The following is a 24155-nucleotide window of genomic DNA, read 5'->3' as shown; positions in this document are numbered from 1 at the left end:
ACAGAGATTTACCAGCAATTTTGCAGCAGCTTCCCCGTTCTCCCTCACTGCTCTCACACTTGTTTTTGCCCAGCTGCAGCCCAAGTATGTATCTCTGCAGGCTCAGAAGCAGCTGGTGAAAGGTTGTCATGGAGGCGACTTCTTGGGAAATATGCTTGTTTTACCGTTATCGCCAGAGCCAGATAAGAAGGTAGATACCCCTCTCTCCTCTGTGCGCTTGTTAGGGAGCTTGGACCTGATAGCTTAGTACAAAAGTGGATGGGCCGGCAAGCATCCTTTTTGACCACTCAAGGACCCGCATTAAATCAATGCACCTGGTAAAACCTAGTCGCATGCATCTATTGATTGTAAGAAAAAATTGTGAATCTTGCAAATTTGAATTATTATTTGATATGTTGTTTTATAAATGCAGGTGACAAACATTTTAGAGAAAAGTATATTTGATGACTTTTGACAGAGTTATGCCCAGAGTTATGGGCATCCACGACCATTCATTGTTCTAAGCTAGCGTTTCTCAAAGTGTGTGGCGTGGGGGGGACGCCCGACGTCCGAACATTAGTTTCCGCTCACCTTTCGCTTTGTTTATGGTTCCACCGCGAAAAAAATTCCGACGTCCAAACATTAGTTTCCCCTCACCTTTTGCTTTGTTTATGGTTCCACCATGAAAAAAATTCCGACGTCCAAACATTAGTTTCCCCTCACCTTTCTCTTTGTTTATGGTTCCGCCGCGAAAAAAATTCCGACGTCCAAACATTAGTTGCCCCCCTCACCGGGGGAAAACGGGAGGGGGGCAACTAATATTTGGACGTCGGAATTTTTTAAAGCGCGCTTTAAACCTCTTTCATAGCAACTTTTGTCAGGTGTGTTTTAAAATGGTGAGATATTTGACAGGGATGAAACACATTTCATTTCATTTTTTCTAATTCTGAAAAAATGAAATAAAATGAAACATAAAACTAAAGGAATGTTTGTAATTTTTAATCAGTCAATAAAGTTAAACATGGCCTATTTTGTCAAAAAATATGGCGTGGGGGGGAATGAAAAATTTTCCTCCTCCAAATGGGGGAATGACAGAAAAAGTTTGAGAACCACTGTTCTAAGCTAACTAGCAACCTGCAGGTCTCTGTGGTGCTCAGTTCCCTAAAGGATGCTCACAGGAGAGAATCTTGATGTCCAGCAATAGGAGGGATGGACAATGAGAAAATTCCAAACAAGTTACAGTTCTTCTTTAAGTCTGTTACATGAGATAAGTGAGTGAGACAAGTCTTCCATTTCACTACTGCTGCAGAGGAGACTCTTATCAAAAGGTGCCAATTTGGAACCTATCTGGAGGAAAAGTTCACAACATTCGTAACAACAGCATTCACAAAAGAGTTTACGTAACTTCACAATGGCGCTGTGAGTGTCACCACTGCCAAGCAGCTCCCATAACTCCCCTGCTGCCTGTATTTAGTTGCTGTGCATTTATGGAATAAGCCTAAAAAAAAATAATAATAATAATAATAACAACAACAACAAAAAAACAGTAGTATTTCCTGCATCTCTCCAAGTGGCTGAACATTTCAGTTTGGTCAGAATGACCTCTTGGCAGGGTAAAGTTGCTCCCAGGAGTGAGCGCATCTAGCCAGGTTTCTGGTCGAATTGAATGGAGAGTGAGCTCCAGTATGAGTAAACAGAACAGTGAGACAAATGTCACAGTTTGCGCACACTAAAGGTCACATCAGGTCAAGTCAAAACTAACACAAGTGGCTCAGTAACAGAAATGGATCTTTCTGAATATACTGATCAATGAATAACAGCCATGCACTTCTTCACACCCTTTTGGCTGGTAGGAGATGGGCAATGATGGCTGACCATCAACCTCGCCTCTGTGATGACGGATGGTGGTACGTGTGTATATTATGTGCACTTCGTGAGTTTCTGTTTCATGCTAAGGTTTTTGACATAAATGGTATGTTGGTATTGAATTTTGGGTGCAGTGTGTTCATTTTAATATCCATTTTCTCAGAGCACTGAATAATCACCGCCATCATCTAAGATTTTTCACTGATGTAGACGTATGTATAAAGACTAGTTCTGGGGTAAATTATTTATAAGGCGTTACCTACTTTTTGAAATAATGAATCTATTTTAATCTACTGTAGAAAATCTCTGCACATTCACACCATTTCTATTTACATTGCACTTGCAGTAGTCTGATATATCACTGTGCTGGGTGACTCGAACAAGACCATCCCTGTCACTGCTGGAGCAGCAGCTCTGAAAAAGCAGCAACTCTCTTTTAAGCTGTCACTCCCAGGGTAAATAACAAGCTAGTGGCTGGTTTTGTGATGGAGGACAGAATCTTTATCAACTGTGGCATTTCCATCTCAATGTAAGGCAAGCTACCCTGGTAACCTCTTTATCAACAAAATGAAGAGCTGTGAAGCCCTCTGGACAATATGATTGACATGGGAAAGGAATGCAATGGGCTTTTCATTTGGTAATGTAAAAGTACTCCAAGTTACAATTCTCGGTGGATAACACCGTATTGTGTCAAGTTACAATTTTTCTGCAATATTATAATACTAACCAACTCAAGACATTTATTTGTGTCCCTTTTCCAAGACATACTTCAAAGTGAGATTAAATCCTGCATGCAGGAACACAGCAGTGGTCACTGGCTTCCCAAAATGGAACAGAGTCGTCACTAATGTTTCTGGTGACACCGGTGCTTTCTTACACACTCTCCTCACCCAAACAGATGAGAGAAATGCTCTGAAATCTAATTTTGTCCTTAATTAAACCAGTAAGCCAAGCGTTTTGCCTGACTAGTGTCTTGCTACCTTGTTTAGGGTGCTAACTAAAGCAAACACATGCAGGAGCTGGTCACAGAAGGGCTTCTATCATATGGCTGAGGAAAATCAATTCAGGGGAAATGGAAGCTTCGACAATCCACTCATGAGCAAAAATGTGATTTGTATGCACACAAGTGCCCAAAGGAGTAATGAGCTTAGACGAAAACTCTCAGGTAAATCCTTTTGTCTGTGTAAGTGTGTGTGTGTGTGTGTGTGTGTGTGTGTGTGTGTGTGTGTGTGTGTGTGTGTGTGTGTGTGCATGTGTGTGTGAGTGAGTGGATTTTGTGTGCGCGTGGATTTCGTGTGCGCGTGGATGTTGTTCCCCAGGAGTTCAGGTTAAATTGGCTGAATACAATTTACATTTGAAGGGGAGGGTAATCTGATTATTTTTATGTTTTACTCTTCTTTGGCATCCTTCAGTGATTTGTTGTCAAGGGAAGCATGAAATTGGCTGTGCAAGGTGTTGCATGCTTTAAAAACAAGTGGATATATATGGCCTCATATATAGAACAGGTAAGCTGCCGGTAAAAATAACTCCCTGTCTGTTAAAAAAAGTTTGAATATAATGAATTAATAAACTTGGAGATGTGGAGGTGAAAAAAAACAAAACAAGCAGAAACATCTCCATGCCACTCTTAGTTCTTTTCTTGCTGACATGTTATTATTCAGCTTTAACAACCTTTTTCTTCACTCGCTTTTTCAGCAAAGTTTCTTTCCAGGGAATGTCAGCCTTGTCATCTGTCGAAGGCAGGGTAACTGCATTGCATCATACAATGCAAAATGTAAATATGATAGTCACAATTGTTTAGCTAAAAATTGAATCACAATTATCTGACTGTTGACACATGCCTCATTCTCATTGGGGTTCCTTGTCAGACTTACTGAAAACAAAGGGCCTGGTCAGCTGGTTTTCCGCCGGCGCAGTTGTCTTTTTCTCTCCCAGCACCCAGGTTTTTTTTTAATAGCTTTTACAGCCGAGGACTTCTCACCCAGATGAATCATTGTTTAACTGATGAATAATTAGTTGAACGCCATCTGCCTCAGATGAACCCAAAAAATTGCTTATATCTTTCTTGTTGATTAAACACCGGACATACTGGGTCTGTATCCTCAGAGAGGCAGCAGTACAGAGCTCAAACATGACCGCCCAGGTTCTGTAAATGTCAGTTTTTCCATCAACACTTCAGAAAACTCTGATATGAAGAGTTTTAAGCCTGGGGCCAAGCAAAACAGTGAGCAGATGAATCATGACTCTAAATTCTTTGATTCAGAGCAAAAACACTTTTAAAAGTTGGATTCATTTTAAAACATTTTAGACATTTGTCCATTTTTAAACCTGAAGACATGTTCCTGCAACTTAACATGCATGAAGACAAAGCTAAGAATTGTGGTCATGGAAAACATGCCAAATGCCCATCAAAACAAGCAAAATAGGTGAGGTCTAAGGCAAACTATGTCTGCCATCTGGAGATGTACATCCATGACCAGGCTGGAGTACTGGAAATACATACTGTGAAGACAACAGCAACTCAGGTACATGGCATCATCGAGGAACAAGGCCAACCATCTTCAGATGTAGAGAGCAACAATGGGGCTTCAATAGCCACAGAGCAAATATCTACCTCCCTGCAAAGAGTGACTGGTTTGTGCTGCCCACCAAACCTCCCTGCTTATTAAGCTCCTAAAAAACTTCTCCAGTTAAACTTCTTCATAACCGCCAATCACTCTGTAGTGATCTTGGATCAACAATACAAACCCAAGGGCATTTTTGTGGGACTTACTAACATTCATAGCCTCATTGCTAAAGCTGATGAAGAGCATCATCTTCTGTGAGTCTAACTTTGATTTGTTTATGCCTGTCAGTGATTTGGTCGCACTACACCAAGACCACTTCAACTAGAATGTATTGGTCTGAATATAATTATGTTCTTGCCTCCTTTGTGTTCATTGTTGTAAGATGTCTTGCTTATTTATATATTTTTTTATTTTATTTATTTATTTCTCCTTACACACATTCAAGTAGATTACAAGTTACAGGTCACGTCAGGCACTAGACAATCAGGTAATCATTTACAGTACAGTGCCTGCCTTGATGGAGGAGTTTAAGTATCTCGGGATCTTGTACACGAGTGAGGGTAGGATGGAACGGGAGATTGACAGGCGGATTGGGGCAGCATCCGCAGTCATGCGGGTGCTAAACCAGTCTGTTGTGGTAAAGAGGGAACTTAACCAAAAGGTGAGGCTCTCGATTTACCGGTCAATCTAAGTTCCAACCCTCACCTATGGTCATGAGCTCTGGGTAATGACCGAAAGAACGAGATCGCGAACACAAGCGTCTGAAATGCGTTTCCTCTGCAGGGTGGCTGGGCTCTCCCTTAGAGATAGAGTGACAAGCTCAGTCATTCTGCTCCTCCATGTCGAGAGGAGTCAGTTTAGGTGGTTCGGGCATCTGCTGAGGATGCCTCCTGGACGCCTCCCTCAGGAGGTTTTCCAGGCATGTCCGACTGGGAGGAGGCCTCGGGGCCGACCCAGGACACGCTGGAGGGATTATATCTATCGGCTGGCTGGGGAACACCTCGGGATTCCCCTGGAAGAGCTGTTTGAAGTGGCTGGGGAGAGGACAGTCTGGGCTTCGTTGCTGAGGCTGCTGCCCCTGTGACCCGGACCCCGGATAAAGCAGTAGACGACAAAGAAGATTATATTCATGGATTCTCAATTGACCAAAATGGTGGAATGATGGTCTAGTGTGGGCATTGGGTTTGGACCAAGATATGGTCCACATTATTTTCTTCTGTAATATTTCTACAGGCATTTGGATAAGTGACTAGGGAACGTATTACGCCAGATGACATGACAATAAGATGTGGTTCGAACAGTGCCTTGTATAAAACAAGCAGTGTAGACTGAGGAAGGTAGTCTTAGTTTGCAGAATAGACCAACAACTTTTGATAGTCAGCATATATTCATTCATCGTCTTCTGCTTATTCCTTTTCTATTAAGGGTCGCGGGGGGGCTGGAGCCTATCCCAGCGTCTACAGGTCGCCAGTCCATCGCAGGGCCAACATACAGAGACGAACAACCATTCACACTCACAGTCATACCTACAGTCAATTTAGAGAATCAATCAGCCTCGTACCCAAATTGCATGTCTTTGGACTGTGGGAGGAAGCCGGTGTACCAGAGAGAACCCATGCAGGCATTGGGAGAACATGGAGACTCCACACAGAAAGATCCTGTGCCCAAGCCGGGACTCGAACCCGGAACCTTCTTGCTGTGAGGCCACAGTGCTAACCACTGCACCGTGCACCGTGCAGCCCCATATATTCAATGTGACATTTAAAATTTATGGACTCATCAATGAAGACCCCTAGGAATTTTGTGGAGCACACTCTATCTTTTTGTGGAGCACACTCTATCTCCTGTCCAATTATCTTTAATGTTATGTGACCAGTGTTAATTTGACTTTGAACTGAGGTGAAAACAATATAGTTAGTTTTTAATGTTCAATGATAACTTTTTACATTTAAACCAGGTGTTCACCTTTATGATCTCCTGATTCAACATTTGCTGGAGGACAAGTGGATCTTTATGTGACATGTAAAAATTTGTGTCATCTGCGAGTATTACTTTGTGTAAAATCTTAAGAGATGTTTTCCATGTCATTGCTATAAAGAATAAAGAGTAAGAGTCCCCAGAATGGACCCCTGGGGGACCCTATGTATGCTGATTTTTTTTTGATGAGACATTCATTAATACAAACATACTGTTCTCTTCTATTTAAGCAACTTCTAAACCAGTCCTGAGCTGTTCCTCTGAACCATAATGATGCAGCTTTGATAACAATATGTCTAGATCAACAGTATCTAAGACCATTGACAGGTCCAAGAAAATACCAATACCACAGTTGCCTCGTTCAGTGCTATCGTTTATCTTTTCAGTAAGGTCAAGTATTGCCATGCACATTTTTTTTTTCCTGAATCCATACTGTGATTTGACAAGGATGTGTAATTTATCAAGGTAATTGCTAAGTCTGTTTTACATAACTCTCTCATACACTTTAGAGACAGTTGGCAGGATAGAAATTGGTCTGTAGTTGTTCAGATTGTTTTGTCACCAGTTTGTGTATTGGAACATTTCTGGCATTTTTTGTTTTTTTAGGCATAATCCCAGTTGACAATGAGAGATTAATACAATGGGCCAGTGTGCTCCACTATTTCATCGGCAATACCTTTCAATATTTTGCTGCAGATATTGTCTTGTCCAGCAGTATGTGTGCTTTTCATGTTCATAATAATCTTGTACAGTTCATTTCTATCAGTAGGTTTCACAAATAAGGAATTTGGATAGTTACCAGATAAGTAGCGAACGGATGTGGCACCCTGTGGTTCTTTTATTTCCCTAGACAAGTTTTCACCAATGGAGACAAAGTAGTTATTGAAGTAGTTTGCTAGAACTTAGCGACCAACATTTCCTGTATCCGAGAGTACTGTATTCTTTTGACCCCTGTTGAGGACCTTGTTTTGTACTTTCCATGACATTTTGGAAGCACCTTGAGATGCTGTTATGAGGTCTGCATAATCATCACTTTTACTCTTTCTTATTATGCATGTAAGTTTGTTTTTCCCTGTTTACACGATTAGGTTTTTTATGCAACATTTATAGAGCTTGTTTTTATGAGCCAGGGATTTTTTTTATTTGCTTTACTTGGTATGATCTTCTCAGGTATTCTAGACTGGATGGAGTCATTCATTTCATTTAGCAGTTCATCATACTTAAAGAATGTGACGTTAAACAGACAAACACCACTTAGTAATAAGAATTTGCACTGAAAAACTCACAACAAAGTACTTTTATCACTCTCATAATCCTATGTAGCAACTCATGCTCCTAAAAAATTGAGCAGTCCAGTGGACTGACTGGACAGGTATTCCAATGGGAAGAAAAGCGAAGGCAGAGAAGTTATATAATCTGTCTGAGGAGTTCACTGGAAAAGTGAAATGACATTAAGGAAATAAAGGAAACAGATTTAGCACTGATCATAATGAAGGAAATAGACTTAGCACTGAAAAAAGCTCTGATGGCTGAATAAGTGGGTGGCAAAAGTTCACCTCACTTTACACAAAGTTAAAAAAGCAATAAGAAAGGTGAACTTTCTCACACCTATTATTAATGAGGCAAAAGGAAACACTGGACTGACATGGGAACAGATTACAAACTTAATGGGAATCAACCACAGGCCGAAGAACCATTGAGGAAGTCAAACATCAGCTAATGCCCTGCACAAATTGCTACAGCATAATAAATATTTTATCAAGTCTGAGGCTAAAGTGCAAGGAATTGTCTTACAACACGAGAAATGTCATTAAAGTTGACAAAAAGAAGACTTCCTTTTGTATTCAGACTGTGTCTGAACTGAAAACCAAAGCAATTATTCATCCTCTTGAAATCACTTTGGCTAAGTATATGTATGGGGTTTGGATTCTACAATGCTTAAATCTCTAAAGAATATCTGCCTTATCACACAACCTATTAACTTTCCAATAGGGGACATTACCATTGCAAGGCCTTTCACAGTCAGCCTCGAGGTCCGTATGGACAAACTCTCCCCATTTGTACTCACCTGGATTGATTCCTTCCTGATATGTGAACTTTCATTATGACTTGTGGACTGGGGTACCACAAGCATGAGTACTTGAGCCACTTCTGTTTTCACTGTATATTAATGAGCTGCCATCTGTCTGCCTGGATGTGGAAAGTCAGTTCTGTGCAGATAACACCACTCTTTTTCTTCACACCTTCATAACCCAATGTAATAGTCAGCCGACACAAAGCACCGCACAAGGCAACTTCTTAGTTCCATTTAGGAAAAGCACATTTGGTCAATTATCATCCAATAATAATAGCAATACAAAACTAGAAATGGGAGTTTGAGAGCGGAATTTTTTCCCATTATTGAATTAGAGTGTGTGCATGATGAGCCTCTGTTTTGGTGTCTCAACCACAGTTGCTGTGACAGTCAGCTGTTGTGGTTTAGGGTGACGCTTTCTTGCCAACTTTCGGGAAAAGAGCACTGGCTAGAAACGTCTGAGAGAATGGCTGACTCCCCATCACTGACATACATATGGAAGTTAGGAGCAGCCTTATAAGTTATATTTTTATCATGCATTGTCCCAGGCAGGAGAAAAGATGATGAAAGGAGGAATGAAAAAAATGAAGAGGAAGACCAGGATATTCAAATAGTAGTGGAGGATAACAGTAGTAAGACCGGGAGAAGGGCGGGTACGTCCTGCATAAATAAAGCAGAGGGCTCAAACCAGAGACTTTGGCTCATGCATGCTACAGCATTGAGCAAGCCTCAGTATTACATGATCTGTGTTGGAATGATTAAAAAAAAGCTGCATTTATTTTGGAGGTATTATCAGTACCCTGGAAGTGTCTTTTAAAAATTTAACACCTGGGCACTCAGGCAACCTGATGTGATGTTTGGATAAAAGTCACATAAAAGTTATGCCATCTAAATGTGACACCCACTCATTCTAGCACGTCTTTTCTCTCCCTCTGCCAGGCAGTGACTCATGAGAAGTAAAACATGCAGAAAGAAATGACAGATTCAGTGAATGAAGTTACTAATTTACATGATTGAAGTGGCTTTAAACCGTTGGTGGGATGGATTTTTACACTTCCTTGTCTCAATGTTACCAACGATTGAGCTACAACAAATGAACCAAGTAGCAAAGATGACAATACTCTTATCATAACAAGGCCTCTATGAGGAAAAACAAATACATGTGAAGAAGACGACACTGTTGCTTCTTGATGTAAATACAGTGTTGTTGATCTTCTAATAAGGGTAAGGAAAGCAGAAAATTGAAAGATAAAAGTATACCTAGCTGCTAACTAATAATATTTTGTGGTGCGTTTTAAAGTGTGATATCAAATCTAATCTAAACTAATCTCTCTCAGGTCAAGGCTTGTGGCATGATGGGTCCTCTCATAGAAGAAAGTAAAAATGTCACAGAAAAGACCACAAAACTCTTAACGCCATGTTATGGGGTGGTGACACAACAGCTTTTAAAAGCACATTTCAGTAAAAAAAGAAAACATAGAAAGTCTTTCGAGATAATTTTGTGGACACACAGAAAACCCCTCGTTGAACAGCATCGCACTCTTGAGTGCCACTTAGGGGCAGCATGGCTCAGAGGTAGAGTGGCCATCCAGCAACCAAAGGGTCGCTGGTTCGATCCTCACTTCCCCCCGTGACCATGTCGAAGTGTCCTTGAGCAAGATATTGAACCCCTAATTACTCCTGATGGCCCTGCGATGGACTGGTGAACCGTCCAGTGTGAACCCCACCTCTCACCAAATGTCAGCTGGAATAGGCTCCTGACCCCCCCCCCCCCCCAACAACCCTTAATAGATAAGTGGTATAGAAAATGGATGGATAGATGGACGGATGGAGTGCCACTTAAAGTTGTTTTGTGGTTCAAAAACTTCATTTTATTTTATTGACTGACAACAATGTGACATGAAATTTACTATTAGAAAATAATGTTTTATGATTCTACAGTTATGGTCTAGTAAGGTTTAAGGACAAAAAAAAGTCATGGTTAAGAGCAAAAAAAAATGTTGTGAAATACAGTTTTTGAAAATAGAATTTAAACTGGACTCCAACACTTTTCCCCTAATGCAATCAGGTGTTTCCTGGTACTAGTCACCCCCGAAACCTGCCCGACACCCACCGTTTCATGTTCTGATAATAGTAACCACTACTCATCATGAATGAACCTGGGAATCTGTGCGCCCACAATAAAATCATTCTCTAATAGATATCAATCAGCCCTGTTTCCTAACACAATTTCAACACATTACATGCCACCAGCATGTAATGCAGGTGTTATTGCTCTGGCTTTTGGAAAAAAAAAAAAAACACTATATGGCCTCAGAGGTTGAGCAAAGGTAAGTGTGTCAAAATTAGGAATGTCAGATATTTATTTGCAGAGTAAGAATTTACAAGGACTTTATCATCAACACAACAACGCAGTTGCCAGCAGCAGCAACGGCAACTACAACACAGACAAGATGCAGTGCAATGTGAGCAATATTCCAAGAGGTTGGTGTAATAATACAACACACTGTCAATATCTAAGCTAATGTATCACTTTGTTGATGCTCTGTACAAGGTGCAGAGCAGAGTGTACTGTACAGTTTGGTATGGACATTTTCACCGTATGTGAGTGAGCGCTGCACATGTATTTGTAGATTTCTCACAGACAAAGGAAGTTAGAGTGGATGTTCAACTAGGTAAGGCAGGTATGGAGGGATGATGCTGAGCTCTACCGCACAGCGATGGAAGATCTGATGATTAATTTAATTATGGTAGAGGTATGGTATGGAATAGATTTGGACAATCAATGCTTGTGACAGCTTTTAAAGGAAGTTCACAGGGGTTTCGTGTGGTTCAATTCAAAATTGTGAACTCTGAACTAGACAGAGCTCATTTTAATTTGTGTGAACTGAGCCGTGAGCTGTTCTTGAACTTGCACAGCACTTGTAATAGCATATACGGTATATCTGTGTTCAATTTTTAATATTATAATAGATAATGGTCATGTAAGGCGGCACGGTGGTGCAGTGGTTAGCACTGTTGCCTCACAGCAAGAAGGTTCCGGGCACGGGATCTTTCTGTGTGGAGTCTGCATGTTCTCCCTGTTCCTGTATGGGTTCTCTCTGGTACTCTGGCTTCCTCCCACAGTCCAAAGACATCAAGAGGGGACGAGGCTGATTGATACTCTAAATTGATAATAGGTGTGACTGTGAGTGTGAATGGTTGTCTGTCTACATGTGTTGGCCCTGCGATGGACTGGTGACCTGTCCAAGGTGAACCCCGCCTCTCGCCCGTAGCTGCTGGGATAGGCTCCATCCCCCCCCTGCGACCCTTAACAGGAATAAGCAGAAGAAAATGGATGGATGGATGGATGGATAATGGTCATGTTCAACATGTAGAAGATCAGTCTTCATCCACAAGTCAATGGACACGTCTATCATCCCATCACTAAACAATGTAGATAACCACTCTATTGAGAGCACAGGAAATCATGTGTTTAACAAAGTCTCTTATTTCACAGTTCCAGTTTCCAATGTCAGAAACTGCCATGTGTGCACTACAACTGTAGAAAGAACCCCGCATTAGAGATAATTCAATGGCTTTTTTGTGACTTCAAATGCTCACTGCTGCCCAAAAATATTGAAGAGTGCCACTTTTTGACACCTACATTCCCAAAGCTCAAAAGATGTGCTGCTGCATGCAAATGGACCAGTGCCAGTCTGAATATCAGCTGAATTATTCAGCAGGATTCTCCCGATTTAATAATAACGGCCATAATAACATTTTTTCCAGTGTCAATACAGTGGGAAAATACATGGCTTGGTCAGAGTGGAAATATTTCTCAGACTGGTTATTATTACTTATGCTCCTTTTATGATTTCAATAAATGTCAAACATCCATAGTGCCTGGAGAAGTAGTTGTTCTCCTGTACTATAAAGTCAGTGAGATGTGAGAAAGAGCTGCAAAGGAGCGAAGTTTTACCTCGGAGGTTTTCTGCCAGAAAGTCTTATTAACACAAAGCCTGGCTGAAAGCCTTTGTAATATGTGGTTAACAGTGTGAAAGGTTCTATTTTAACCTAAACCATCATGTTTTCCACTACCGAACCCAGCAGTCCTGAACTTAGAGGTAAAATGACGTTTTCTACCTGGGCTGGTTTCAAGCTGTTTTTTTTTTTCATGGAAATGGAAAGGAAAGCTTGATAGTAACAGCAGGAGCTAGAGTGTGTGTGTGTGTGTGTGTGTGTGTGGGTGGGTGGGGGGGGGGGAGAATGTGATATTAGTCCCATTCTTATTAACTCAGTTACTGAGGAATTAGGAAGTATATTCAAATATAGCATTAACATCCTCTGGTACTCAGGGATGAGATGTAAAAATGTAGGTGATTAAAGGTCAGGTCACATCACGGAGGCGTACAACTGTGATGTGGCATTTACTTTAACATCAAAAAAACACCAACAGAAAAGTGAAAATTAAATTTAAATACAGACAATATGGAGCTAAAATCGGACATGGAATCCAGATAATCCCATGTCAGTCAGTTTATAACTGGGTTATTTATAGTTTGTCACCTGACAAAAACTGCAGCAGCCAATGTTGGTTCAGCTATTTCTGATGCAATATTAACTCTGAGCCATTTAATTTGCTCTACACAGGAGAGAAAGGGTAGAGAAGACGTCAGTGATCAAATATTGCCATATTCAGACCATACAATGAATAGCTGAATGTGTAATATAAAAGACATCATGCGTATTTTTAGCAGTCCTCAATTTGGAGGAAAAACGGTGTTTTCTACATTGTCCAGGATGACAGGGGAGCATATTCAGACCATACAGGGTGCAGCAGGTCTGCTTGTCTCTTGTGAGCTATTCGGTGCACCGGTCTGTCATGTAAATAACACTGCACTTTGATTCCACAGTGTTCCGACCACCCAGTCGAACAGCGCTGTCTAGTTTGTTTGTGTTTTGCAGCTACTTACATTCTCTCCTCCAACACTGAATATAAAAGGTCAATACACGGACTCCGAATGAAGGTCTTGTAAAACACCATCAGCATCATTCTGTTCACACTAAAACTCCTGCATTTTGTTAAAAAGAGACATTGTTGAGACTTTGCAAAGCTAGCATTAGTGTTTGCATTCCATGTCAGATTGCTATCAATAATAGAGTCCAGGGTACTTGTGTACACTTTCTCTGTTGAGTTTACAATAAAACAGGACACAGTTTTACTCTTGACTCATCTTGCCTTTAGTTTATATTCCTCTGGAGTTCAGAATTAAATATTTTCACAAAGCTAAATAGGATTTAGCTAAAACTGCACAAAATCTGCTGATACAAGCCTACTTCTTTCTTTAATTAGTTTTCTGTTGATTGGCCTGTATCTACGATCTGCTGTCTCCCTATAAGCCAGATTGCTGCTTCAGATGCTCCAGCACAGCACTTCCACTGGTTTCAGCATCTCAACTTGTCACTAAAGGTGACCCAGCATTGGAAGTCAGGCCCCTCAGCTGTGCGACTCCCTACCAACATGGTGTTTAGTACGCTGAAACCGTACGTGAGATCTCAGACCGGCAAACTCTGTCCTCCTTTAAACCTCCGAGACAGACTCATCTTTTCTAAACTAGAAGTATTTGTTAGAACTTTTTTTAATCATGTTATATGTTTTTTTCCTCAACATTACTATGCAAATCCTTGAGATAGGAATTTATCAGAACTCATCAAGGTTTGCATCTCATTATCTGTGTTTATTGTAATATTATTTTTGGCTCTATAAATTCCATCCATCCATCCATCCATTTTCTACCGCTTACCCTGCTAATAATTGGGGGGGGGGGGGGGGGGGCTGGAGTCTATCCGTATAGAAATACTGTATCACATGGTCTTATTCAGATGTGGTAATAAAAAAAATGCTATCCAAGCAGCCTTCGGGCGAGAGGCGGGGTTCACCCTGGACAGGTCACCAGTCCCTCACAGGGCCAACACATAGAGACAGACAACCATTCACACTCACAGTCACACCTACGGTCAATTTAGAGTATCAATCAGCCTCGTCCTCACTTGATGTCTTTGGACTGTGGGAGGAAGCCAGAGTACCAGAGAGAACCCACGCAGGCACAGGGAGAACATGCAGACTCCACACCGATCCCTTGCCTGAGCCGGGGCTCGAGCCCAGAACCTTCTTGCTGTGAGCTGACAGTGCTGACCACTGCACCACCATGCCGCCCTGTTTGAATTCCCTTGATATTATTACCACATCTGAATAAGACCATGTGATGTTTTTGACCACCATTACAGAGCAGTGATTTTTCTTTTGGAATTTGCCCTTGTTTCATTTGTATCACAGCTACACACACATGCATACACATGTGGCAGCACCTTAAAGCTTCTTGTCAGATGTCTCGCACTGTTCCAGTAATTGACATTTAGCGACATGTCAGCACAGACAAAGCACAGCTAACAGTCATGGAAGGATATAAAGCTGGATTTAATATTTTAGCATTTACCAGGTTTGCATGGTTTATGAGGAATAAAAGTGATCTTAATACAGTATTTTTATATGAGACACACGCATACTTACACAAAACCTACAGACTAAGAGTCTGTTTGGTGGTTTTCCTTCATACAAGAATAATAATCCTTTACAATAGTTGCAAGAGAGGTCTAAAGTAATCTTGGTATTTTTTGTGTTTATGTCCAGCTATTTGTTGAGTCTATTGACCAGACATCTAGAGGAGTTGCTTTTTGGCCCATTCAGAAAACAGAAAGCTTGGTATTTCTGCTAAAATGTAAACACTTCAAGTTTGGCTATGACTCCGTCTCAAATGACGACTCACACACACAAAATTGGAGCCACAGCAAGCCTGACAGAAGTGTGCATTTTTGTTACACTGATACATAAAACATAATTTTCAAAAATTGTTTTCGAAGCTGTTGTAAACTTTGGTCAGTTGTTGTGGTAATCAAACATCTATCTCAGCTACAAAACTCATCTACAGCACCAAGACCTTTGCACATGACGGTGACGTCAAAGGGTGAGCACATCTTACATTGATGTCACTTGGTTTCCACTGCTCAAGTAACAGCCTCCTGTGTCTCACACAGACACAGAATTTAAAAAAAAACCTATAAGAAAACGTTTATTTGTGGAAGGGCTATGGAATATTATTTAATGATATTGCAGAGTACCTTGGTTAACATCGCTTGGTTTTTATTATTGACCCTCCTCCCACAGGTCCTATTGCACCTCCGTGGAGCACAAGTTCTATCCAATCTCACTAATCACAGCAAACAAGATTGGCCGAAGTATTACCTTTTAAGAACAGAATGACTCCCTGACAGAGTCCCTTACAGAGACCCAGCACACCGCAATGCCTACTGATATATAGGCCTTTAGGGGATAGAAGCTGCCCTATGTTTCCCTGCTGTCATACAAGCTGAATCAATAACACCTCGCTCAGCACATACCCCACTGACAAATTATATCCAGCCACTTATATTATGTGGAACCTGTGCTTGGATTCTTCTCAACGAGTAAGCATACTCTAGATGTCCTTATTTTATGGTTGAGTGTGAATATGCACTTGTAAAATTAGAGCGCAAATACGTACATACCAAGCAAATATTGAAGGAATACTAAGAGCGAGGAGTTACTGAGTTCAACCTCAGTTCCATTTAATATTAACACAACTTTACTTGAGGATTGGAGGCCATGTTATGTGGAGGAAATTCATGTAATATGCATAATTAAACTGTGCATGCACCTGTTTATTTAAGCATGTGGATGTTTGTATCGTATGAATAATTAATGAATGTGTGTGTGTGTGTGTGTGTGTGTGTGTGTTGGGAGGAAAGGCAGCTGTTCTTTTGACTTTTCCTGCCAGCAGAGGCAAAAGAAAACTGGAGGTAACAGGACGCCACGCTCCACGCTGCCTGACGGGCACTAATCACAGGCTCACGTCGCGCACAGCCCAATTTAGAGGAGCAATATGACACAGAACAAGGTGTTCTCAGTCTGTGACTTCCTGGATGTGTGTCTATTTACAGTATCCAGTGTATGTACTCTCTGCATGTGTGTCTCATAATATCCATCCATTTTCTAGAGTGTTTTAGTTGTAGTCTCTTTTTTGTTGTTAATAAAAAACAAATTTTATTTTCTAGATTGAGAGATTTCCCCAAAATGGCATTTTATTGATTGTTGCTGCTATAACGAATTAATGGTTAAAACTTTGGGTGGCAAGCATTCGTCAGCATTTGTACAATATGACTGGTGATAATCACTTTGGACCAGCTGACCCGAGTGATAGAAGTCAGTCCTAACCTAACCCAGGTCAACAAGGGACCTGTAGTGTTAAAATCACAAGTTCACAGTGCACCTTCCCTCAGAGACTGGTAAAGTTGTGGTTGCCAGGTCATTTGCATTCATCACTGGAATGTTCCTCTATCCTCAGTGCCACCACAACAGTAAGCGTTAAAACACCTAATCCCTTGGGTTACATACTTGATAACCATAAATGGACAAAGCTAGTTTCCTCTAAGGTCATGTTCACGTCTGGCAACAAGGTATTAATGGACCTTGTGTCCCATTAGCACCTCCGCCACTGTACAGCTAGCCTTGCATCACCTTACTGTTAGAATAAATTTTGGTGTGGAGGTTTGGATCAGGACTCATGATCATGTTTTAGAGTGTAATCTTGCTCTGATATTGTCCTTTTCTAAAACATGTGTACCATGTTTAAAGTTGTTCTCAAGCCAAGCTGTTACAGAAAGTGACTGTAACCTGACTGTAATCGTGCATGTCGCACTATGTCGTTGCTGAATATTTGTATTTGTCAGGTCAGCCTCAGTCACCTCCAACTTGTTATTATTATATTGTCACTTGGACACGTCTTAGGGGCCAGTTTGGATGATGCTACAAGAAGTGGATTAATCATGTTAGTCAGACTAAAACTGAGACTTATACATGTAATTATGTTGCTGAGGCTAAAATGAAACTCAGTTATTCTTTTCAAAGTTATATTAACATCCATAGATAATGTGGCAGGGAATCCAGTTAGTGCAGTGAGCCCCAAATATTATCAGCACACTGAATGGCCATTATCAGTTGCCATTGAGAAAATAGATTTGAGGCAGTAGGATATTGTGCGGGTGGCACGGTGGTGCAGTGGTTCGTACTGTCGTCTCACTGCAAGAAGGTTCCGGGTTTGAGTCCTGGCTCAGGCACGGAATCTTTCAGTGTGGTTTGCATGTTCTCCCTGTGCCTGTGTGGGTTCTCTCCAGGTATTCCAGCTCCAAAGACATGCATATGGGGAAGAGGCTAACTGATACACTAAATTGACTGTAGGTGTGGCTGTCAGTGTGAATGGTTGTCTGTCTCTTTTTGTTGGCCCTGCGATGGACTGGTGACTTGTACAGGGTGAACCCCGCCTCACGCCAGAAGGCTGCTGTGATAGGCACCAGCCCCCCCCCCCCCACACACACACACACACACACACACACACCCTCAACAGGATAAGCGGAAGAAAATGGATGGATGGGTGAATGGATGGATTAATGGATGGATGGATGGAATATTGTGCTGCCTCCTATCGTTGAAGGGACACATGCCCTCTAGTAACCATAGAAACTACTGAACAGAGACAAAACAGATGAAGTCCATATTGCCAGACAACTCCAACAAACACCAGACTTCATTGAGAAAAGCTGTTTGGTTTCCCCTCTCATTTTCAACCAGATTTCCAACTTCTCTTCCCATTTTCAACAATGAGTTAATCCCTGACCCTCCAGTAACTTTAATAATTGTTTAAAGTATTGTTCAGGAGATGGCTCAGTACGCAATACACAACATCAGAGTAGCAACAGTCTTTGTAGGCAGTGAGCTTTCTAATCACGTGAAATGTGACAACACTGACCGCTACAGATATGTAAGAAAAGCTTGTGACATATCGCTACTGTTTCACAATGACACAGTCTTCCAGATTTAACCAGCCGTAAACATTGGCTGGACAAATCAAGATCGATATCTTATGTTCTGGAAGGTTGTACTACCAGAAGAAGTCGTGAATACAGCGGTGGTTTATCGCCAATAATAACAGATGACATGCAGTCCCATCCAAAGCATTCTGGTGGCAGTGACAACAACTGATAATGTCTATTTAATGGAGTGATAATGTCTGCAATAGGTGTGTGTGTGTGTGTGTATGTGTGTGTGTGTGTGTGTGTGTGTGTGTGTGTGTGTGTGCGCGCATGTGTGTTTGTGTGTAGGTGAGCATCCAAAGTATCATCTATTAATACTGTCCTAAGAGACCTTTCCAGCTAATTCCCACTAACCAGAAAGGCAGCACGGGCACAGATAGTGTTGTTGACACTGAGTTGACCAGGGTCAACTTTAATCATCTTTACAGCTCCAGTTGATAACCGGAATGAGTGTGTTTTCACTCCACTCCTTTGTGGCACTGATTTAGCTTGATTAAAATTGTAATACGTGCAGCAGGGATCCCATCGTGAACAATGAAATTGCATTTGCGTCATTCACAACAAATTATATTTCCATGGAGAAATATGACAGAGGCAGTGGAATAGGAAGGCACCAGCAGGCTGGCAGTCGAGCCAGTAGAGGGTAAACAGTGCTGCTGGTGAGATGAGAGGTTGCCATTAGCAGAGCCACGATCAGAGCCATGCCGCAGTGCCTGCATACATGCGTCACTACACAAGTTACAACAACATTACTTGATCAAAGATCAGTGAATCATTCTTCTAACTTTACCACTTTTGAAACAATGTACCCACAAGTGAAGTGAAAACAACCACTTAGCCAAACATTTCATGGTGGTAATATGTTAAAATATGTGGTGGCACCAAGGAAATAATGCCAATGTGGGTACATGAATTCCGGGGTTCAACAACAACTATGAACTTAGCAGCGAGGGATAAAGTACAGTGGATCTCATTTTCAGCACTGTGTTTAACAACTTCAACCAAAAACGAAGAACAACCAGGGGGGGGCTGGAGCCATTCACACTCATGGCTATGCCTACAGTCAGTTTAGAGTATCAATCAGCCTAGTCCCATTTGCATGTCTTTGGACTGTGGCAGGAAGCCGGAGTACCAGAGAGAACCCACACAGACACAGGGAGAACATGGAGACTCCACACAGAAAGATCCCGCGCTCAAACCAGGGCTCGAACCCTGAACCTTCTTGCTGTAAGGCGACAGTGCTGACCACTGCACCACCGTGCCAAAATCGATTTGTATTCCAATAATACTAATTCTATAAATTGATACATATCTATTAATTTGTTACATTTAGTTCAACAATGTTAGGAAAGCAGCTTAATGGTGGCTTACACATACACAGAGAGGCAGACAGCTTATTAATACAACACTGGTATTAGAGTGGTACTCTGTATGGGAGGATGCCCTAAGTCCAGGTATCGTTATGGGGACTTGAAAGGTCAGGTCATTGAATCCCCACCAGGTGTCACCTTAAACCGATTTTATAACTTTCTATAAGCATTGTTTCCATGGATTTCAGTGCTAGCATGCTAGTGCGCTTCCAGGTTATCATGTGCACCATTCTGGGTTGGTGTGTTGTAAATCAAAAATTCTAAACTAAACTAAAACTGCTGGACTTTTTTCATATATTTGATCTCACACACATTTTTTGTTTTGGCCTGAATGTCATCCAGTAGAAACCATTTGACTAGACTGGAGCTTAGAAATATTTCAAGGTGCCTGCATATGGGATGAAATTATTGGAAACCAGTTGGCATTTAAAAATTCATTTTCGGTTCAACTCTCTGGATTAATTGTTGCAATCAGAGCACTCAGATTCTGTATTTAGCTTCTTAAGTGATTATTGAACCAGCTCTTTCATGTAAAGCATCAGGGCAACATTGTGAAGCCAGATGGCATTTGAAGAAGTTGGGATCAATAGTGCTGATAAACACATTCCTCAAAACAGATAGCACATCATCAATCTGTGGTGGTTAATTAGCCAATAGGGGGTTAGAGATCTCTGTTCACAGCAGGCGTGCAAATATTTCATGTTTTGGTTTGGCAAACAAGGTTTGTCATTTGCTGCCAGACCCGAGGCTTTGTTAGCAGCTCGCGAACAGGAAGTATAAAAGCTTTGCTCACATGCTTGCTCACTAGCTTGCTCAACTCAAAATTCTCTAAAAGTCACAAAAAAGAATGTCATAGCAAAGAGAAATGGACGTGTTTTCCTCAGAGATGCACGCTAGGGAGCTAACACAGGTGTGAAAAGCTGAACTAAGTGGGGCTCAAAGTATTGAGCTAAAGAGCATCAAGTTATAAAGAGCTAAAGAGACAAGCAATGAAGTGGAAGTCAATGTTCCAACATATGTCCTTGCATATTCTCTTTCTTCCAGGTTATAGGTATTCCAAGGAATTGACTCAGGTCAACTGGATACAGTTACAAGTCTAGAAGTCATTTCAATCCAAGTGGCTTCATCAGTTCACGCTGCGCCCGTAGACTCGCCGCTAGTCTGACATTCCAACTTAACGTTTCATGTAAAAAGCAATGACGAAAAACCATTTACAAGCTGGTAGCACAGTTGAAATGTTTGATTCTTTCTGTAAAATAATCATTTCAACGCACAGTCTAATGTTGATGTGTATTCTCCTGCTCTGAAAGCGCTCATTAAACCACCTTTGAAAAACATATGCATGGATTCTTCGCCTTTGTAGTTGTAATAGCAGAATTAAAAATGGGAAATGGATGGTGGAATAAGGCCTTAATCACATCTAATCATTCTTTTCTTTGTCAAACTCAGTGTTTTTCCCTTTCAGCCTGAACACAAGTCCCTGTGATGTGCTTTCAGTTTATTCACTACAAAGCACAAAAAGCTTCCGTGTTATTTCGAGGAAGCGTTCCCTCATTTATACTCAGCACAAACAGCATCCTCCCACATTCGGTGTTAATTCAAAAGTGATTAACAGCGCTTGACTAGACCATGTGAAATCTTTTTGACAAAGACACTCACATCATTTTAAAGTTGCAGACAGTGTATTGTGGCCATTCGATGTGGCACACCACCCTGTCGGGCATCTGGGACGTGTTGGAGTAGTAGTACTGAGGGTATGCCAGCAGCAGAGCCAGCACCCAGATCACTCCCACTGCCACCTTGGTCTCTGTAGACGACATGCGCTGCTTCAACGGGTGGATAATGGCCATGTACCTGCAGAGGGAAGAAAAGCAGACAGATATGACATTAAAGCGCATTGGGAATTCAAAGTTAGTAGTCTCAAAGAGGGCAAATTATAGTTCAGGAGAATATTAGAGGATTGATAAACTGCTATGATATTCAAGGAACAGTTTGACAGACAGATTCATGTGCTAATTGGCTTTCTTGCAGAAATGAGAGGATCAGGTATTTCACAGTGGAGAAGAAAAGCATAGTATATTCAGTTTAAGGGGGCTGGACCAAAGGTATTAGTCTTGTGCATGCGCACTCACTGGTAGTCTACTGAAGCAATAGAAGAGACACTGTGCTTTTCCTTCTTTGACAAGTTAAAATGTCCACCATGTAAAGGGCCTGCTGGGGGAACACGGACAGCTACAGTCAAGCTGACATTTAGTTGGACTACTGCATTGTCCCAGTGTATGGGGACGATTCTAATTATTGACAGAAGTATGTTGCTTCCATAGGTGCAGCATAGCTGGTTGCAGTCAGACATTTTCCCCTCCTCATCTCTCCAGAGATGCATTGTGTTTGCTGTTGTTTCACCTGCTATGATTGTACCTCCTTGACTGTACACTGACCAACTTCTAGATTAAATACAACAGCAGAAGTAAAGAAGAAATAAAAACATTGCTTGTTTTTCAGCGATCAGTAATTCAATAAAGAAATACCGTATTTTCCGCACGATAAGGCACACCCAAAAACCTTGAATTTTCTCAAAAACCGACAGTGCGCCTTATAATCCGATGCGCCTTATGTATGGATAAATATTGGTTCATTATGGCTACCGTAGTCAGGGGGCGTCGCCAAAATAACGGCGGTAAAAACGGTGTTGTCACTGAACTGCCAGACAACAACAGCAACACTGACTCGGATAACGACGACTTTGACGAGACGGAACCGGGCACGTTGGATGCCGTACTCGCCCAACTGTTCAACTCGGACACTGAGGAGGAAGAATTCGATGGATTCGTGGATGAGGAATGAAATGAAAGAGTGAGTTTTACGTGTTTCTTCCACGTGTTTACAACTGAACGAGGCTGGGAGATATTGTGAATATGGACATTTACATTTGAACAACGTTGCGTTATTTAGTTATTGTTGTATTGTTATTGCTTTGCACTATTTCGAGAGTTACGATATTGTGATTGCGCTAACGTTTGATTTACCGTAGCGGTATCAGACTGTTTCTTTTACGTGTTTACTGAATCAGGGAAAAGTTCCCCTCCACGTTTGTGAATGCACTAACTTGTTTTGGGAGTGAACGGAGTTGTCAGAACGTTGGTTTGTATTCTATTAAAGTTTGACCGACTGACTTCTCTGACTGTTTTGTTGACGTTCCCTTTAGCGCAGCTCCATCTAGTGGATGCATAACGCAACCCCAGCCACTACAGTCGTTTATATTCTATGCGCCTTATATTGCGGTGCGCCCTATATGTGAAAAAGGTTTTGAAATAGGCCATTTATTGAGAGTGCGCCTTATAATCCGATGCGCCTTATAGTGCGGAAAATACGGTAGTTCAAATGAAAGTTTGCACCACTTGCCACCATTCAGAGAAGTTTCAATGTAAATGATGCACACACTGCCACATGTAAGGGTTCCTATTTATGATCCACAGCCAATGGAGCAAGTGCGTGTCAAATCCATCCAAATTAGTTAAAGAATAAAATTAGTAATCTGGTTGCAAAATCTGGTAGTATTTGATGTCTTCTGCTGTACAGTATCTGCTGAAGAAACAGCAGAAAGTAGTTTGACAGCAGCCTCGCTGTAAATCAATCCATCCACCCAATTTTTTTCATACAGCCCTTTTCACACAACTACTGTATGTGGTGCTTCACACAATAAAACCAACATAGAAAAAGAAATCTCTTTTAAGAATATAGATGTAAAATTCTACCATTCAACCCAAAAAGGTTCACTTCTCTAATGTGAACCGTAGTGTTTTGAATCCTTAATGTACAAAACAAACTGAAACAGAAACAATGGGCTCACTGAATTGTTGCACCTCTAAGTCACACCTGTAAATTTGTACAACAAGCAGTAAAAAAATAAATAAAATTAAATAACAGGAAGCTTGAATTGCTCCACGTAATAAACTCAGGATTTGACAGGACTAGGACGGCTGCTTTACTCCAAGCAATATCAGTAAAGATGAACACCGAGGTCACTTTGTCAGACCGGATTATGGAAAACCGTGGCGTATTTAAGTGAGAGCTCAAAGTCCACTGGGTCTCTGAGGTGAATTGAAAAGATTTGGGGGTCAAAGGTCAAGGGCTAAGGTCACTGTCACCTCACACGGGTGATATCATTCCCATTATGCTAATACGATATCTCTGCAACAGCTTGAAGTGACATCTCCCAATAAAGTAGCAATAGCTACAGGTACTCAAAGACGACCAGAAAATTTTGTGGAGGTCAAAGGTCATGTCACATGACAGGAACACCACTGAGGCCAACAACTATGATGCAGTAATCTATTATGTTTTTGGTCTTAATGTGCTTGCTTATATTATCCT

General features: G+C 41.3%; 1 protein-coding gene across 1 annotated transcript in view; it reads right to left on the bottom strand.

Annotated features, from left to right (window-relative positions):
- Positions 1-24155, bottom strand: part of tacr1a (tachykinin receptor 1a) — a 51720-nt gene that overhangs the window by 13170 nt on the left and 14395 nt on the right. Inside the window, exon 2 of the mRNA XM_086205457.1 lies at positions 21441-21635. Within this exon, the coding sequence (XP_086061583.1) occupies positions 21441-21635 (195 nt within the window). The remainder of the gene's footprint in view (positions 1-21440; positions 21636-24155) is intronic.

This window comes from Aulostomus chinensis, chromosome 6 (assembly GCF_037954235.1).
Source record: "Aulostomus chinensis isolate RoL2024-O1b breed Wild chromosome 6, RoL_Achi_v1.0, whole genome shotgun sequence".
Lineage (NCBI taxonomy): Eukaryota > Metazoa > Chordata > Actinopteri > Syngnathiformes > Aulostomidae > Aulostomus > Aulostomus chinensis.
The sequence above is the reverse complement of the archived record's forward strand: the minus strand, read 5'-3'. Positions and strand labels throughout refer to the sequence as shown.